Genomic DNA, 19,315 nt, shown 5'->3' on the forward strand with positions numbered 1-19,315 from the left:
AACTGAATAGGCTGAATGCAGATATGGTAGAGGTGAGGTTGTAATGTAAACAGTGCTGCTGATAGCATCCCAACAGCATTTTTTGGTATTTGCATGTCTACATAAATTTGACATGTGTCAACATACCTATATATGATATTTGATGGAGAAAGACAATACTACTACTATACATTTGCTCCACCTTTCTCCCCATTTTATTTCAAGCAACAAAACTATACAAAACATGACAGTACTAAAATCTGAAAAAAAAATCAAGTAAAAGAGAAACCAGTGGTTGCAGATACTTGCTCTTTACAAAGACACTGAGTTGCCTTAACAATGATAAATGTTAGATAAAAATTCGAGAAGTGAAGTAGTATTAACAGTCTTTCATTCGTCTGTACCTTCAGGTGAAAGATTTGGAACAGTATACAAGTAATCACTCTCTGGAGGTATACTGTGTACCATGCTTTCTTTCATAGGGAATGAGTAGGTAGACTGCCTTAGCTTCTTGAACTCCTTCGACATCAAAATATTTATTTCGTACATATCTGACTGCTGCACCTGTGATATTAAAAGAAATTATCTTAAGAAACATTTAGATATTCTAAAAATAAGAACATCTCTTTAAAATTTCAAATGCAAGCTATTAGTTGATCATAGTCATTTGTTAAATAAATGTATTCACCTGCACTCCTTCAACCTCAATTACTTCTTCATTAAAAACAAGAAGGTTTAGCTGAGAATCTGTTTCTAAAGGCCACAACCGGAGCAGAATTCGGACAAGGACTGTTACAGCTTGAGACTTGGTATCTGCTTTACTGTCGTTTCCATTTTTCGCTGAAGAAAAAAAATTGAATTAAAAAATCCACAATTTAATAACAGTCAGTAAAACAATTTTATGAGATGCATATGTAAAGATGTAAAATAGAGACAAATGAAGATTGCATTTACTTGTTCACTTTAATTTGTAAATAAAGAAAACAAATTACTACACTGGAGAGGAAATCAGAACAAGGAAGCTGTTTCATAACCCCTTTCCCTGATTAGTGTCACATGGCAATTTTGACAAAATCAAAACATGTTCTAAAAACAAATGAAAGAATGTCACAACTTTTTATTATTATTATTTATTATTATTAAGCAGTTTTCAATACACCCGTTGGTTAACTTTCCATGCTTGCTTATTCCAATCTAAAGTAATTCTGCTTAAAATACACAAAGAAAAAAATACAAATCAGCTACCAAGTGTGTCCATGAGCAAAGCAGATTAAGGGCAAATAAACCATTAATAAATTATCTAGCACACAGTGCCCTGACTGGTCTGTTGAAAATAATTGAAGAAAAACCAGAAAAAAAAAAAAACATAATTGAGTGTTTGGTTAAAATATCTGTTCTCTGAAGACTAGATTGTACTAAGGAAGTATGCTGATTAATAATGTAATTGATTAATAAAAAATATCAGACTCGCATGGATCACTTCAGCTCTGAATTAATCAAATAGGCTGTACAGTAGCTAGGACCCTACTTATCTACATAATCTACTTCAAGATGAGATCTAAGTATTTCAGATAAATATTTCTTTTAAAAGCATCACAGAGGCTAATCATTTAACAGTCTGTGGAAGATTTGTACTGTAGCTTTTTAGTTTTAAACTAGGGGGCTCCGCCCCCTGCTCGCTTTGCTCGCCAACCCCTGGCGTTGGGGCATGACAAAGAGTGAGATGTATGAATTAGATATAGAATAGTGTGCAGGTGTGGATGATGCATATAGAAAGCAAAAAATAGTGTTTGGCACAGAGTAATGGTTTATTGGAATATTTCTTTGTACACAACATTAGTAGTAAAGATGGTGTCCTGTCCTTGAATGAGTCTTCCTTGGCATGGAGCATTTATAACTTTAACTTTAACGTCAGATGAACGTCGAACACGTGAGAAGGCAACATAAAGTTGTCCATGTCCAAAAACGGGCTCAGAGAGGTAGATGCCAACCTTGTCCATGGTTTGTCCTTGTGATTTGTTGATGGTCATGGCAAATGCAGGTTTAATGGGGAACTGTCGGCGTTTCAATGTAAAAGGTAATTGTAGGTCAGGAATGAGAACAGTATTGTTAGCATGTGATCCTGTAAGAACTGTTGCTTGAATAACATTGTGTGTCATGGTGTTGACGACTAAACGTGTGCTATTGCATAAACCCTGTTTAGTGTTAAGGTTTCTTAATAGCATGATTATTGTTCCGTTTTTAAGGGTAAGATTGTGTTGTGGTAATCTGGCTGGGTTAATAGTGTTCAAATATTCTAAGGGGAAATTCAGATGTTCATTGTCGTCATCAGAGTCAACTTTGTCAGAGCTTAGAAAGAGCCGTGCCTCTCCAGGAAGTAATGAAATGACCTGGTTATTAATGTGATCAACATTAATATTTTTTGGACATAATATAGTGCGTTGTGTTAAAAGGGGCATTTGGTCTAATGAGACCGCTGTTCCAAATATCTCCGTAATCTGGGTGAAGTCCATTTGTATTGGTGAGTGTACAATGTTCTAGATGTAATAACCAATTGTTATATTCGGGATCTGGAAATCGCATGCTTTGTACCAAGTGTATCTTTAGAAAGCAAAGCCAATTGTTCGCGTAACATTTTTTGTTCCGCGGTTTTAGAAGCGCGCCGAGGTGAATTTTTTTTTTGATGCGGGTTCGTGTTTGTGGTCCCGTTACTCGAGCCGTCTAGTTTTGTATCCGTGATCGTGAATTGATGACTTGTTTGATCTTTATCGTTAGGAATATGGATAAGTAATAAGTAGGATCGAACTCACTGTTAATATGCGGACTGTTCGTTTCTTCGTATTATCACCAATCAGGTCTTGCGCCTGTATATGTATTGTAGTTCGATCTCGTGTTGTTTATATGACGTCGTCGCGTATTTTAAAGTGGAATGAATAATAGTTGAGCGCATGGCATGGGGAGTAATAGGTAAGCACTGTCTAAAATCTACTCCTAATAAAAGTACCTTTACTCCAAAGGGAATATTATTATTCATCAACGCAATGCCAATTGTTCGCGGATTTTAAGGTGGACTGAACAATAGCTGAGCGCATTGTAAGTGGAGTAATAGTTAAGCACTGTCTATAATCTCCTCCTAATAAAAGTACCTTTCCCGCAAAGGGAATATTATTATTCATCAACGTTTGTAGAAGTTTATCAATGGTGTTGAGTAAGTGACTAGATGCCATTGTACATTCATCTATAATTAATAGTGTGGCAAGACGGATGTCACGTGCATTGTCATAGTGGATACCGATGTTTCTGTGATTGGGACCGGTATTTGGAATAAGGAGTGACATGTGTTTTTGGAGCCGAGACATTTTTTCTTCCGCGGTTTCAGAAGCGCTTTGTAGGTGCAGACGTGATTTGTGCATATTTGCGTTCTTGATTTGTTTCAGGGTGCACTGTTCCAATGCGATGTAATATTTGTCCACATACGCAAAAGCAGTATGGGTCATTGCCTTTTGGTGACCTGATATTTACTCCGGTAGATGCAAAATCAAATGAACTATTGTAGGATGTAATGCAGATGCGCCGCCGTGTATTTTGTTGTTTCATGCGGGTTCGTGTGTTTGGTCCCGTTATCCGAGCCGAATCGTTTTGTACCCGTGAGCGTGTATTCATGACTTGTTTGTTCCTCAGCATGCGAAATATGGATAAGTAATAAGGAGGATCGCACTCACTGTTAATATGGAGCCTTTTCTGCAGTTGAACGGTTAATAGTGCTTTATTGTAAGGAGATCCACCTATGCTGCCTAGTGTGAAGGTCTTGAGATGACGTATGTTTAATATGGACAGTTCCTTTAGAAATGGGGCTTTGGGTGTCACTTCTTATTGATGTTAGTGTGTTTGTGGGTCTGATTCGTCGTTGTTGTGAACGTTTCGTGTGCCATGTCTCGTCTCTAATGGGCCTGGCGTGGCGGTCACGGCTTCTTTTTTTTTGGTGCGTTAGGAGCTTGTTAAATCCTCCTGTTTGTGTGGGTCCCGTTTCGTGTGCAATGGGATTCGTGCGGCACTGTGTGCTTTTTCGGCGTCTGAGCGGGGGGGTGGGGGGAGGGGTATGGGAGGATTGGTGGGGCGCGAGCGTCTTCTTTCTTTTTGTGTGCCAGGGGCTTGTTGAATCCTCCTCTTTGTGTGTGTTCTGTCCGTTGCTTGTAGGGTGGGTGGGGTGGTTTTGGGTTCTTTTTTTTTGTGTGCCAGGGGCTTGTTGAATCGTCCTCTTTGTGTGTGTCCCGTCCGGTGCCTGTGGGGGGGGGGGGGGTTCTGCAGGTGGGCGCGAGCGGCTTCTTTTTTTTTGTGTGCTAGTTTCGTGTGCAATGGGTTTCATGCGGCGCTGTGCGTCGCCTGCGTTTGACTCCTTTTTTCTGTGCTGACTCCTTTTTTCTGTGGTCGCGGCCGCCTCTCGCGGCGCCTCATTTCTTGGGGCGCCTGCGCAGTACGTCTTTTTGCGGCTACGGCCCATGGCCGGATGTCCCTGCGTCCATCCGGTTTAGCATTCTCGGTTAGTAATATGGATTATATGCCTATGTTTAAGTATAAATAGTATGCATGTTCTTATCTAAAACGTTAAAAACAATGGCTTTGCTAATAGACAGATATAAACGATTATAGCTCATTAAACTCCACAAACTAAAAAATGGCTACTAAATTATAGGCAGGTGAGCAATCGATGGATACCTTTTAAGAATAACCAGACTGGCAGTGACTGATTATTTAGGCTTTAGACCCCTATGATGCAAGCTATAAAATAAAGAAATCATTACATTCACCACATGATATACATGCATCTGGCATGTACAGTATGTTTTCTCTGTAATGTAATGCTTATTTACAAACAACAAAGTAATAGTCATCAGCAGTTACAAAAAAAGAAACATAGAATAACATAATGCGAACCCACAAAGAATACCTCACCCAACCCTCCAGGGGACCATTGACTGTTAGAATATGAAAAGTCAGTCAGTCATTCTCAAACCCGCTATATCCTAACACAGGGTCACGGAGGTCTGCTGGAGCAAATCCCAGCAGCACAGGGGGCAAGGCAAAAACAAACCCCGGGCAGGGCACCAGCCCACTGCAGGGCATGCACGCGCACACACAGGACAATTTAGGATCACCAATGCACCTAACCTGCATGTCTTTGGACTGTGGGAGGAGCACCTGGAAGAAACCCACGCAGACACGGGTAGAACATGCAAACTCTATGCAGGGAGGACCCGGGAAGCAAACCCAGGTCTCCTTACTGCGAGGCAGAAGCACTGCGCCACCGTGCCGCCCATATTTGTCAATTGTATGCTTTAAAATAAGTAAAAGGAGACAAATAATGTCTGAAACTAAAGCCAAACTTGATGAGAAACTTATTTCTCAAAAAAAATGTTTATTAAATATCTTATTAATGAAAAAAATGGCAAAAGCCACATTAAATAAATGGCCTTAAAATAAGCACATAATGTTCTAATCAAATCCACATCCAAGGATTCTACATGTTCCATTCACCAGATCTTAATATACTGTTAATAGAAGCTTAAAATGTCAGGGCTTCAAGCAGGACCACAGTTAGGTCAGGCTGGGGATCATGCCATGGTACAGCACATTGCCACACCCACCAAACGACACATTAGCTTGGGATCCTGGTTGGCAACCCCCCAGGCAGACACAGAGTCCAGTTCCACCCCCATAAATGACCATCTATCTGCTGCAGCCAGGTGTTACGTGGGCATCCCCTTGGCTCACTCTGATCCTGTACGCCAGATCACCATTGGTGAATCATTCCACATGACTGTAGTGCCATAACTGACAATCCCTCACAATGCAAGTAATGGATCTCATTTGAGAGACTGTGAGCAACCGCTCATTTGACACAGTCAAACCAGCGATACCCAAGAATTCATCAAAAAAACAGTACTGAAAGAATCCAGTCTTCGTCTCAGGTCACTGGATAGGGTCCATGTCTCGCAACCATATAGCAACACAGGAAACACCAGGGGCCTCATGTATGAATGGTGCGTACGCACAAAAATGTTGCGTAAGAATGTTTCCACGTTCAAATCGCGATGTATAAAACCTACACTTGGCGTAAAGCCACGCACTTTTCCACAGTACCTCATACCCTGTCGTACGCAAGTTCTCCGCTCGGTTTTGCAGACTGGCGGCACCCAGCGTCAAAGCAGTGCTACTGTTCCTGTGTGGTTACCCTTTCTTAGATCCACATCCACGACCGCGGCTTTATCAAATACACTGAAATTAACCGCATATCGTTCATAAATTTAATGCATCTGATTGTAATTAACCTGTAACAATATAATGGTCCACAGAATGGTCAAACTATTCTAAATACCATAACTGCTTTAGCACTGTTACTCTCACTGCACAGTCTTCTTCTTCTGTCAGCTGCTCCCGTAGGTGTTGCCACAGCGGATCATCTTTTTCCATATTAGTCGCACTGCACCACTCAGAGTTTTTGTATTGGTATCCGTCAATAAGGGCGTGCACATAAAGGCGACCTTCAAAAGGGCAACCTCAATTGGGCGCGGCGAATAAAAGCGCACATAAATAAAAGCGATCTTCAAAAGGGCGACCTCAATTGAGCGCCGAATAAAGGCGCGAGTAAATAAAGGCGAGCTTCAAAAGGACGACCTCAATTGAGCGCCGAATAACTGCGCACATAAATAAACGAGTGCTTCAAAAGGGTGACGTCAATTGGGTGCAGCGAATAAAGGCAAACGCAACAAAATTATTACAGAAAATTTATTAGATAAAGGCAATGATTGAACGTATAAAAAGGTGAAAGCAAGAATATTAAAACATCCAATTAATTAATGCATGAACTTTTAACGAACTACTTCTAACGAACTGTTTCTAAAGCTCTCTATATTTCATTGTTTTCAAAATTACAGAAAATTAGATTAAGGCAATGACTGAATGTATAAAAAGGTGAAAGCAAGTTACACTTGAAGCTGTAGATTATGTGCAATGCCACGTAGATATTCGAGATGCGGTCTATTAGCATAATCAAGGACAATTCATTTAATTTATTCGGCGCTCAATTGAGGACGTCCTTTTGAAGCTCGCCTTTATTTATGCGCGCCTTTATTCGGCGCTCAATTGAGGTCGCCCTTTTGAAGATCGCTTTTATTTATGTGCGCTTTTATTCTCCGCGCCCAATTGAGGTCGCCCTTTTGTGCGCGCCCTTATTGAATAGAACCTTTGTATCACTGTATCTGAGTGTGAATCACAGATCTACAGCAGCTGATCGGAAAGAGAATTATCAGTATACAGCATCAAGCACTCGCTGCCTCAGCCATTTGCTATTTGAACTGCTCTCATCCGACCAACGCTTCACAAACCGTTTCATCCCAAGAATTATACACACACTCAATCAGTCCATCAAGTGCTCCTTGTGGAACTGTTTGTACTTGCAAGTTACCGTGAGGTAATTGTACTTATGATACAGTTATAATATTGCACAACCTGAGCCACTTTATACAGCGCATATTTACATATGATGACAATATCATTTTTAAGATGAAATGCAGCAAAATATGTTGATTATATTATACAAATAAAACTTTAACTACACGGTGCCGCAGCGCTAGCAAGAAACTTGAGCTTCGTTCACCGATTGTTCCTGCCTCGCGCTGTTTTCATGCTGTGGCTGGCGCGACACTGGAAGGATAGATGGATGGAATAATTAAACATTACGAAGATATTTCGATGTTCCTTAAAAGTTTTGAAGAATCTGCGTTCTAAGCTTACAGATGGCTTAACGTCTATTAGAGAGCCGATTGTGTGGCGATTGGGTATTTGGAGAAAGAAAAGTAAGGACAGGAATTGGGGGTTAGTACGTTTGAAAAAGACATTACATCTGTAATAAAACATTTCATTGAAGGTCGCGCATGGCGCAGCAAGCATCTTGCTGTAAGACATGAACAATCACTGCACCACCGTGTTACCATGTTTAATAACATGCTTTAACTCATATCATCATGAAAATGATATCACGTATACTTCTCAGTATTTTAATTACTCAGAGAGCTGTAATATTACGAACATAAAGGATTCTGTGTCCTGTCGGAGGAAGAGCACGTAGTGATTCAGGCACATAGAGCACATATAAGATCAAATACAAAACAAAGCATTTAACGTGCTACTTTAGTTACGATGGGATTTGAGAAACTAGTAAATTAAACGATTTTAAGATGAAGTTTATGATGTTCTACTTTAATGACAAAATAAACTACGTGACTAAAGTGGAAATTTCGAGATTAAAGTTGACATTTCGTGCTTTTTTCACACTGTGTGCCTTTTTTTTCCACTGTACCCTAATGAGCTTTCATATGACACTCAGACGGTGGGCTACGAGTCGCCTTTTCACGGCAACTTTGATATGTGACAACTTTTTTTATTTCGGGCACTGTGCGACTTTGTGAACTTGAGCTTTCGAGTTTCTCCGACACGCTACGTCACTCGATCAACTTCATTTTGTTGCTTATATAACTGTTTAAACCAACAAATAGTACGTTTTTCTTTGCCTCCATTTGGTATTCGCTGAAATTCTTCTATTTTTCCTCTTACTTTTGCCATTGCGTTTTCACAGAACGCTGGGCTTAAGGGCTATTTATATTGATTTGCATATTCAAAGAGGCGTAATTCAGGGAGGAGTTGGGGCGGGACAGCAAGCGCTTACACGTGCATTTATTTCCACGCTGAGCAGGATTTATGTAGCGAAAGAATGCGGAACTTGACGAACGCACAGATTCCTGCATCTGGATTTTTCTGTGCGTAAGCACATTTCGGCTTTTGTGCTTACGTCATGTTATAGTGCGAATTCTACGCACGGCGTTATGCATGAGGCCCCAGGACTCTAAAGATTTGGACCTTCAGCCTTTGGCAGAGATACTGGGAGCACCACACACTCCTTTCCAGTGACCTCATGATCCCCCTATGTTCTCCTAAACCATCTACTGACTTCATAAGAAGAGCCACCAGAGACATGAATGTCACTACCGAGGTAAGTAAACCTCTCGATGTGGTCAACACTCTCTCCATAGACAGACACACTGTTAATGGCTGTGCCCAAGAGGTCATTAAAGGCCTGGGTCTTGGTTTTTATCGAGGACACTCACAAGCCCCAAACATTCAGACTCCTCACTCAGTCACTCAAGTGCCCCAATCAGAGCCTCCATTGACTCTGTGAAGATCACAGCATCGTCAGCAAAGTCAAGATCAGTGAATATCTCTTCATCAGCAGATGCTCCACAGCCGCTGCCTAACACCCAGTCCATGCAAGCACTGAACAAGGTAGAAGCAAGAACACAACCTTGATGAACCTCAGAATAAAATGCGAAAAACAAAGAGGAACTGCCTCCACTATGCATAGCGCTCACAATACCTGCCATAAAATTCAGGAACTGCTCTTTGAACAAACAAAAAAAAAAAAAAAAAAAAAAGAAATCTCTTTATATTAGGACGGGGTGTCCAACTCCGGTCCTGGTGGGCTGCAGGTTTTCATTCTTACCATCTTCTTAATTAGTGAGCTGTTTTTGCTGCCGATTAACTTGTTTTGCCTTTGTTTTAACTGACGTGACTCAGACCCCTTAGTTGTTTCTTTTTTCTTAATGAGCAGCCAAACAATAATGACACACAAAACAAGCTGCCACATGACCAGCTAACATGAAACTAAACAAAGGTGAAGTTCTCTGTCATGTTGGTCTGCTCGGGTCACCAAAACATCTTGACGGTGGCCTTAGAAAAAAAAAAAACAGAACATAAACAATCTGCTGTGGCAAAATAAGAGCAGCAACGAGTCATGATATTCAGTAACAGCAAGAATTGGCTTCTCATTAAGAAACTGGTTGAACTGGCTGCCATTCAGAGGACTGAATCTTTAATAATGGGGTTATTAAAATTAAGGGAAAAGGAGTTAATTAGCAGTGAAAACTGCTCGCTGATTAGGAAAAGGTTTAGAATGAAAACCTGTAGCCACTGCGGCCCACCAGGACTGGAGCTGGACACCCCTGTATTAGGACATGTAAAGGATACTACATTTCAAACAAAATTCAGAGTTATTCACTTGTTTAACATAAAATGCTGGATCACAACTGTTAACAATGAATTAGATGTGAATGACTTTATAAAGTGGGTTCTGGCAGAACACCTAGATATAAAAATTCATATTTATATTGTGTTTAGAGCTATCTTTATGTCACTTAATTAATAATCTGACACTCCAAGTCCTAAGTAGTTTCAGCATATTAGTGTGTTATAAAGCAAATGAAGCAAACATTAAAGACAGTGTACAGTATTTCACTTAAGTGCTATGCTGGTATAATTAGTATAGAAAAACTACAAGATAACTATTGCAAAAACATAACGCACAAAATTATGTATCTTTTGTTGTAAAGCAAGCAATAATTAGTTTATCATAAACCAAATCACTTAATGAAGTGATGATCAGTATAAAGTTGGGATGACAGAATGTAAATCATCATTTTAAGATCCATCCAACAGTACGTCTTCCTAATCCATTTAACACCATCACATCACCATTTTACATATATCTATCATACCATTTTCTCAGTTGGGATGGGGGACAGAGAGATGCTTTTGATTCCAAATAATTAGCTGCACTACCTATGAACCATGGAAAGCATTTATGTCGTTTGGTGGAATGGTGTCGCAAGTGTTTTAGCTCAAGTCACTGGAGTTAGTTTTCTTATCTCACAGATTGCTGCAACTAAGCACACATAGCAGCATTCAGAATTGTTATTATGGTGACTCAAAGCTGATTCATTCCAAGTTTATTTAAAATTCCTACAAATCAAAATGCCATATTGGCACAAAACTCTAAAATTAGATATACCTCCATCATCATAAAAAGGAATTGAATAAATGACTACCAACAGGAAACCTGAAGTTACAAATTACTTTTACTCATTCAAACAGGATGTCCTCAGTTCTCTTTCTACTATCTTCTGAACAAAAAAGTGACTCGGCACATGTTACAGAAAAAAAAAAAAAATACTTTGCTATGTTTCATCAAGGACTGACTATAAGCACATATTTTGCCTTTTCTTATCATGCGTGCAAATAACATGCTGCAAGTAGCACATGATGTGGAGTGCCATTTGGTATTGAAAGCTTGCAATTTAAAAAAAAAAATGTACGCCATTGCTTCAATATTTAGTGTAATGAGTTTCTTTCAGATGTATTATCTCTTGTACATAATACAATTAATTTCCTATTTCCCTGCAAGCAGTGCTTCAAATGGAAATAAATTACTGGAAGTGGACTGTTTAGTCAGCCTCCTTCAAATTTGTTAGTACTTTCACACAACACAGTGGAGCTTTCTTTCATCTAGGACAGGGGTAGGCAACGTCGGTCCTGGTGAGCCGCAGTGGCTACAGGTTTTCATTCCAACCCAATTGCTTAATTAGAAACCAATCATTGCCAATCTCAGACCTTATTTAATTTTATGGCTTGTTAGTCTGTACAATGTAAGGCTCTTATATCGTAGATTTTTTTCCTTTCCAAGGATATCATCCAAATGATATGAAGCCTAAAACAGATCATTTTCAGTCTGTCACATTTTTCTATTAAGTGTTTTATTAAATCAAACAGTGCATGATGAACACACACAGATGTAATTGGAAAAAAGCTAGCTGGAGAACTGCTGGCTGCTTTGTCTTTTACATCTTATTGCTAATAAGGAGCAATTAAAACACTGAATGCAGCAGTTTAAGATTGAAATAAGCAATTAAGGTTGGAGAACCTTAACAAGCGAGACCACTAAAATGAAGCATCAAAATGTCACTTAAGCAATATGTGCTTCATCAGCAATAATTGAGTTCTCGTTAAGGAACTGGGTTGGAACAAAAACCTGCACATACTGCGGCTCACCAGGACCGACGTTGCCTACCACTGATCTAGGAGATTGGACAGCGTGTATATTAGTATATGATATCGAAAACAGGGGGGGGGGGGGTGTTCCTCTTGAATCTACAAGCAATGAGATACACTACCATTTGATTGAAGGTTGGAGGTCTCCTAGATGCTTCAAGCATGGTACCGTCCCATTTCAAGCACTGTCTGGTAGACCAAACAAGCATCGCCATGCCACCACATTCCTTGTCCAGCACCCAGCTCTTACTACATAGGCTTTGAAAAAATACACAATAAAAGGAATGGCTAAGGCTGTCCTGTGACCCTGCCCAGGATAAATGGGTTAGGAAAATGTATGGTAAGGTAAAATAAAAATACTGGAACATTAACCTCCAGATCAGTCACCTATAGTATGAGCGGACATTCCATCATGTAAATTAGTGGCTTCAGGTGACCCTTTAAAAGGGGCAAATCTGCTAAAGTCACAAAAGAACTCCCAACTTGTGCAGCTAAAGTGATCAATCATTTTAAGTTTAGTAAGCTACCTAAAAGAGCACTGCAAAGAGAGAGAAAGCCCGGGCACTTGGGAGTCTGGGAGCACTGCACCGGCACAGTGCTTACAAAGATACCTGTGCTCTTCCCATCGAAACCTTGAGTATGACACTCTAATCAGGTGGCTTTCCCTCAGCTACAGCACACTATTGCTACACTAGAACAGCACAGGAATCTCACACTCCTCCTGCTGCAAATACAAGTGCCCGACAGCTTTCTTGTGAAGAGCAGGAGAAAAAAAAAAGTGATGGTTGTAGTTTGTCACTAAGAGGAAATTGCGACAAATATTTGGTGCCAAATGACGATTTTTTTTTTTTTTTTTTATTTATACCAATGATAGGTCCAGCCAATCGAAGATGTACAATATCATCAACCATCGCCTAAGCCCTATGGGGTATTTTGAGATTACCAACTTCATTAATTGAACAAGAAGATAACTTTAAAACCAAATTCAGAAAGAAAGAAAATTAAATTCATTTCAACTTATTTCTGAAATGAAGTTGACTCTTTACATATGACAAAACTGTGAATTTAATCATTTAGTGATTCATTAATTACTGTTGGTACACAATAGCATATTTGGAATCTAATGAATTAATGAGAATTAAAAGCAAAGTTCAATCTGTGCTGTCATGTTAGAGTAGGTTACTGAAATGTAACATTTACTGCACTATAAAAAAAATATACAATCCTGAGTCACCTACTCAGTACATTTCTAGTGAGTGTTGTTCTCTGCGTATCTGCATATTTCTAATGAATGAAGACACAAAACCTTTCAAAACTTCATCCTAAATATCAAACCTTCAAGTTTTACCTTTAAAAAGGTAAAGTAAATGCTGTTTTCTCATGGCAAAAAAACATGAAAATTACAGAGAACTGTGATGTAAGGTTCTTCATATTCACAGTCATTCTCAAATCTGCTTAATACCAGTCAGGGTCACAGGGGGGCAGGACCTATCCCAGCAGAACTGAGCACTAGTCCACTCTAGAGCCCACTCAAGCATACAAGCACGCCTCCACTCTTAGTAGGGCCAATTTGGAACTAACAATCAGTCTAACCAGAATGTATGCTAAAGTGAAGCCAAAGGTTCTACTTTATTACAGGAAAACAAATTACTGTGCGGCATCATAATTACCATTAACATGAGCCATATATAAAAATGTATTTATACTTACAAAAAAAAGCACTGCAGTTAAGCCTTGACACACCAGAAAGGCTAACTGGAATTTCATTCACATAAAACTGGCCATCAACTGCCAAGATGGTAAAATAAATCTAAATGTAAAAAGAACTGAGTTAAGTATAAATTGTCTAAAATCTGCTGTGTAAGATTCATACCCTTTTTACAAATCTTTTTCACGTTCTATTTCATATTCTATTGCTACCAAGGAACAACAACATAAAGACACAAAAGAAAATTATGTATTACATGTATATACACAACCTAAATCTGCTCTATTAGGCTCCAACCTAATGCAGCCATCAAAGTGATTGCTGAAATGAAATAAATCACTCATGTAACTTATGGTAGCATAGCTCATTAAATTAGTTTTATTCAATACCGGTTTTTGCTTCAATACTTGACAACCTTATTCTTCTATACATACCATACCTCTAGGTCCATTACTTGCTCTGCATCTCCCACTGCTGTCACCCTGATTGCCATACTCTGCTGAAAAATACAAAAGTACACAGTATATAAAACTTCTAGATTTATATCAAATATTTTATATAAAATATATGTAAAAATTCAATTTATTACACACCTTTAAACTGCTCCTAATTGCATTCAAAATGCACTTTAATCTGACCAAGCATTTCAACTACCTACACCAACTCAGTATATGCACTAATGGGCACATAAAATTATACAATTATATCAATTCAAAAGGTAATAAAACAAAAGTTAAAAGCTAAATAAATCCATTCTGTCCTTTTTTAGAACATCTTTCCTACTAAATTATAACACAAACATTATTCTATACAACAGTTTTCTTTTCACACCACTTTATAAATCAAGATGCTTCGGATATGCCAAACATTTTAAATACAAAAGAACATCAAATGAGGTTTAGAAAGCAGTGGTGATTTCTCAGGGGAGAAAGCAACAAACAAAAAAAAAACTTCTAAATGTAATGCACACAAATAACTGGTAATGTGATCATTTAAGACCTGAAAAAGGTAGTAAAGAGAAACAATCCAGATACCTTCATGGATCTTTGTCATAAATGTAAAATGTACAATAGAATTGGTTAATCAAAACAAAAGAAAGGAAAAAAAAAAGCCAACCAAAGAGACAAACCTCTGACTTTCTGGTCCTGTTTGACAAGTCATTTTTAAGTGTTAACAAATTTCTGTCAGACTGACCAAACTTTACTTTATGTAACACCTTGAATCAAAGTAAAGTAAAATTGTTCCCTGTTAATCTGCATTTTACCCACCCAATAAAATAGTAATGACTTTCTCTTATAAAAACACCAAAACTCAGTAGTGCTGACACAGTATTCATAAATTTCAACAGGTATTGGAGCATAAAAAGAAACTCATACAGTGGCTACAAACTTAGACTTTATGCAACTTTATTTCCATCCCAATCTCTGCCTTACTGGTCTTGTTTGGCCAAGTCATACAAGTGTTCTCAAAATGTTAAAATCATATCAAAACAAATATATTATGGAATTTCAGCTGTAAATCGACATAACACAGTGTTTACAGAAGGAGATGTGTAAAATGAAGGTGTTTCCTGTTTTTTGTTTTAAAAAAAAAAGTCAACAGAACCAGCTACGGTGGGTTCTCAAACTTCAACCAATTTCACTCCAAGCCTTAATTAAAAGCAAAATTTTTAATCAAACCCATTATTTAATTCCATGGTATTTAGGAGCACTCATTCCGTTACTCCAGACATTTCCAGACCTTGATTTTTATTTATTCTGAGGGCACTGTCACAATGGTTTGACTATATATGTGATGTTACTTTGCAAAAGCATTGCATTATTTTGCAAAGATATTGTCTGCTGCCATTGGTATCATTGTGCATACATGTGCTCCGGTCATCTAATGGTGAATTGTGAAATGCTAGTATGCTAACAAACGGGGCTTGAAGTGCATATACTTGCCCACTTCAAGCCCTGTACACATTTAATCCTAATTGTGCCAAAGCTAAATTTAACCCACCCAGTTTTAGGGTCACAGGGAACCACTTATTATCCCTCTATCACTGGGTATAAGGCAAGGGCCACTGTGGTGGGTAGTACTCTGGCCCTTTATATAGCCAAACAGAAGAGAGTGCAGAGCAACAGAAACCTATAAATAAAAGTATGACTTTAGCTTTAATCTTGTAATTTCCTATTGGTACTATTTTGAAACCGTGTGATCTGGTGGCACAGCTGCCAGGATTCATACCTCAAATCTTATGGGGCTCAGGCAACTATGCAGACAGACAGACAGACAGACAGACAGACAGATACTTTATTAATCCCAATGGGAAATTCACAATTAATTTACGGGAGTCAAGTCAAGTTGGGGAGCATGCACTGGTACAGTGTGTTGCCGCACCCACTTCACAACGAAACAACTCAGGATCCCGGTTGGCAACCCCCCAGGCAGACACGCGGTCCAGTCTCACCCTCCGGAAATGACCCTCTATCTGTCACAGCCAGGTGTTACGTGGGCGACCCTCTTGACCTGGTCCAGCCACTCGGGTCCCCAACTATGAGGATCTTATGAGCTGGATCACCCTCGGGGAAACACGCCACATGGCCATAGTGCCGTAACTGACGCTCCCTCACAATGTAGGACAGACAGTACCAAAGGAGTCCTGCCTTCGTCTCAGGTCACTGGATAGCGTCCATGTCTCGTAACGATATAGATTCAATGGAGTAAATCTTTTTTTGCAACTGACAGGGCCGGTCTTAGGCCACTGCAACCTATGCGGCCGCAGTGGGCCCCGCACTTTCATTGGCCCCGCGCTAATTCTAGGTGTAAATTATTAAATTAAACCATTATAACTTATAATCATGTATAGGTCAGCGTGTTTATTCTGTTTTTATGTTTTTACAGTGTTTTTTATCTATTACGTCGTTGTTTCAAGTGATTACGACAAGTAAATAAACTTGAAAAAAAATTGTAGCTGCTCGGGTGCTTTATCTCTAAACTCGTCATTTAGGGGAACTTGGGGTAAGATGAAACAGACACCGTTCTTAACCTTATGATGGCTCAGCTCAGTGAAACCAATCAAATAGGAGGAGCTATTTATGGAGATGATGTTATCGATTTTTTGGATGAATAGTTTGAAATTTACCGGCAGTGGTTTAAATTTTCTCTTTTCTGCCAGACGAAGATTTTTTCACCGGTGAGTAAAGCTTGTTCCTCAGAAACAAGCGTTGTATAAAATTCGAAGATCCTGTACATTGATAACCCACCCTATGTTAACAGTCAGCCATAGAATCATCGGCACGTTAACTTGTATCTTTATACAATTTGTTTTATGAATAGTCTCTCATTTCAAATGTTTAAGATAGTTTTACAAAATAAAATAATGTGATTCGTCTACCCAAACGATTGTTTCATCTTACCCGTAGTAGGGGTAAGATAAAAAAATTTTTTTTTCACAAACACTTGCTCAAAACGTACCGATTCATCCCTAAGCGACAAGCGCATGCATATGCAGATCATTAACAATAATTTGACTGAAAATTACTGGTAAAAAGCAAAAAATGTGGATTTGACAAGGAATTTTAAAAAGTGGTTCATCTTACCTCAAGTTCCCTTGAATTGGTAGACTTAAGGTTTTTTTTTAAATTTTATTTACTCGTAATCAAATGCAAACGTGACATAATCAAATGCAAATTGTCGTTCAAACGTTAAATCACGTAATCAAATACAATAACGACGTAATAAATCAGTAAATACTTTATTTTGTTCATTTTTCATTTTTTTAACTGTGGCATCTGGTGAAAGAAGCTTCTCGCGCCTCAAACTAATCAAGAATTACTTGAGGTCAACAATTCACGAAGATGGATTGAACAATTTGGCAATTCTTGCTATTGAGCGTGATCTATGTAGGAAACAAAATTTTGATGATATACTGTATCACTTCACTACACGCAAGGCTCGTAAAGTAAAGTTAATTTGATCGTGATTTTGTACTTAGTAAAGAATGAATAAAATGCAAAGACGAATTTATTTTCTAATACAAAATCTTAATTTTCACTTATTATCCTTATCCCTACCCCGACTGGGCCCCGCGCAATCCGTTTCGCATAGGGCCCCGCAATTGTTAGGGCCGGCCCTGGCAATCTTAAGACTACTGACACATGTCCAACATTTCCAGTGTTAATCATCCTAAATGACGCCCACTCACTAATACCAAACAATCCAGAATGTTAGCACTTTGCCAACACACTATTTTAAAACATATGTACTAATTACTTCCTGCCACATGATCTTTCCCTCACAGCAGGCAAAATCTTTGCGGAATACCGTAAAACCTTTGCAAAATAACGCAATATTTTAGTGGATGGCTGCAAGGCATGTGAAATGTTTCGTTAGCAGTAGTACAGTATATAGTGATGCGGCTGCTTCGGCCCTCCAGGATCTAAGTTTGGCACCCCTAGCGAGTTGAATGGACACAAGTTCTGCCACTTAGAAAAGTTTACAAAACAAACACTACAACATATATATTTTTAACAAAAACACAACCGTAAGGTATTGGGTATAAAAATGGAAATGTAAAAGGAGTCATTTAAGGTTACTTGTCAGTGAAAGTGTGACAGTCTGACTCACTTCCGGACGTACACTCGATTTCTTAGTCTGGTCCTTCAAGTTCTGGAACTCAAGTCCAGCAGCTCTTCGCGGGCACAGCGAAAGCCGTGCACCGTACTTCAATGCAGGTACCCACTGACGAGGACATCTCGGGCTTCAATGTAAAAGCGACAGGACACATACCATCCCATGACACTCGAGTATCAGAGTTAAGATCGCAGTCGCATGTTCTTTTTGCCAGTCACCCACCACACCACCTCATGCTGGCTTTTCCGTGATACGGGAGATTCGTTACGCTCTACTATATTACACTATCGAACGGAGGCCTAGGGGCCTGGGAACGCCTCGGGATTCTCCCAGAAGAGCTAGAAGAAGTGGCCGGGGAGAGGGAAGTCTGGGCATCTCTGCTCAAGCTGCTGCCCCCGCGACCCGACCTCGGATAAGCGGGAGACAATGGATGCATGGATGGAATATTACACTATTGCCAACGTGTGTATCTTTTTAATTAACTAAATTTCAAAAATAAACATCTCCCTATACTTTAGATGCATCATGCTTTGGCTGTCAGCAAACCAAAAACGCGCGAAGTCGAGGCCCCTGGAAGCCCACGTTCTCTTACTTGGTGGTGGAGCTGGGTGACCACGGGCTCTACTAAAAGCGATGCGAAGCAGGCGAAATACACGACTACAACCACCTCTCCACTTCTCAGCGGCCGTCTCGCCATGTTGACACTTATTTACTTCCGGCGAAGGAATTCTGGGTATACTGATCCGTCGCGCTCGCTCTCTCTCTCTCTCTCTCTCTCTCCCCCCCTTTTACCCGACCCGCCCTCTTTTTCCTTTTGACCGCTGCCTGACAAAGGAGAGTCAAGTGTGCGGATTGGTCCGAAGACCTTCTTTGTGTTCGGACCGCGTCTGCGAAATTGGGTGAATGGCAGGAAGTATCTGGGGCGGGACCACATTACCCACCAGTCCCCTGGCAATTGCAGTTACCTTGGGGGGAACAATTTTCTTATTAAAAGCCAAGATGTGTAACAGCGTTTAATTAGATGGGTGTGCTCGTTTTTTGCAAAGTTGGTTTTCTGCTTTGGTGGGACTGTTT

The 19,315-nt window shown here is 39.5% G+C and overlaps 1 protein-coding gene across 1 annotated transcript in view; it reads right to left on the reverse strand.

The window, feature by feature from the left end:
- The window catches only part of ginm1 (glycoprotein integral membrane 1), a 29,190-nt gene extending 10,192 nt beyond the window's left edge, over nt 1-18,998 (reverse strand). Inside the window, exons 1-5 of the mRNA XM_028797872.2 lie at nt 18,834-18,998; nt 14,064-14,123; nt 13,627-13,726; nt 668-819; nt 384-543 (exon numbers count right to left, since the gene is read on the reverse strand). Coding sequence (XP_028653705.2) covers nt 384-543; nt 668-819; nt 13,627-13,726; nt 14,064-14,123; nt 18,834-18,938 — 577 coding nt within the window. The 5' untranslated portion in view covers nt 18,939-18,998. The remainder of the gene's footprint in view (nt 1-383; nt 544-667; nt 820-13,626; nt 13,727-14,063; nt 14,124-18,833) is intronic.
- Nucleotides 18,999-19,315: the final 317 nt, after the last annotated feature.

Source organism: Erpetoichthys calabaricus, chromosome 3, assembly GCF_900747795.2.
Source record: "Erpetoichthys calabaricus chromosome 3, fErpCal1.3, whole genome shotgun sequence".
In the NCBI taxonomy this organism is placed as follows: Eukaryota; Metazoa; Chordata; class Cladistia; order Polypteriformes; family Polypteridae; genus Erpetoichthys; species Erpetoichthys calabaricus.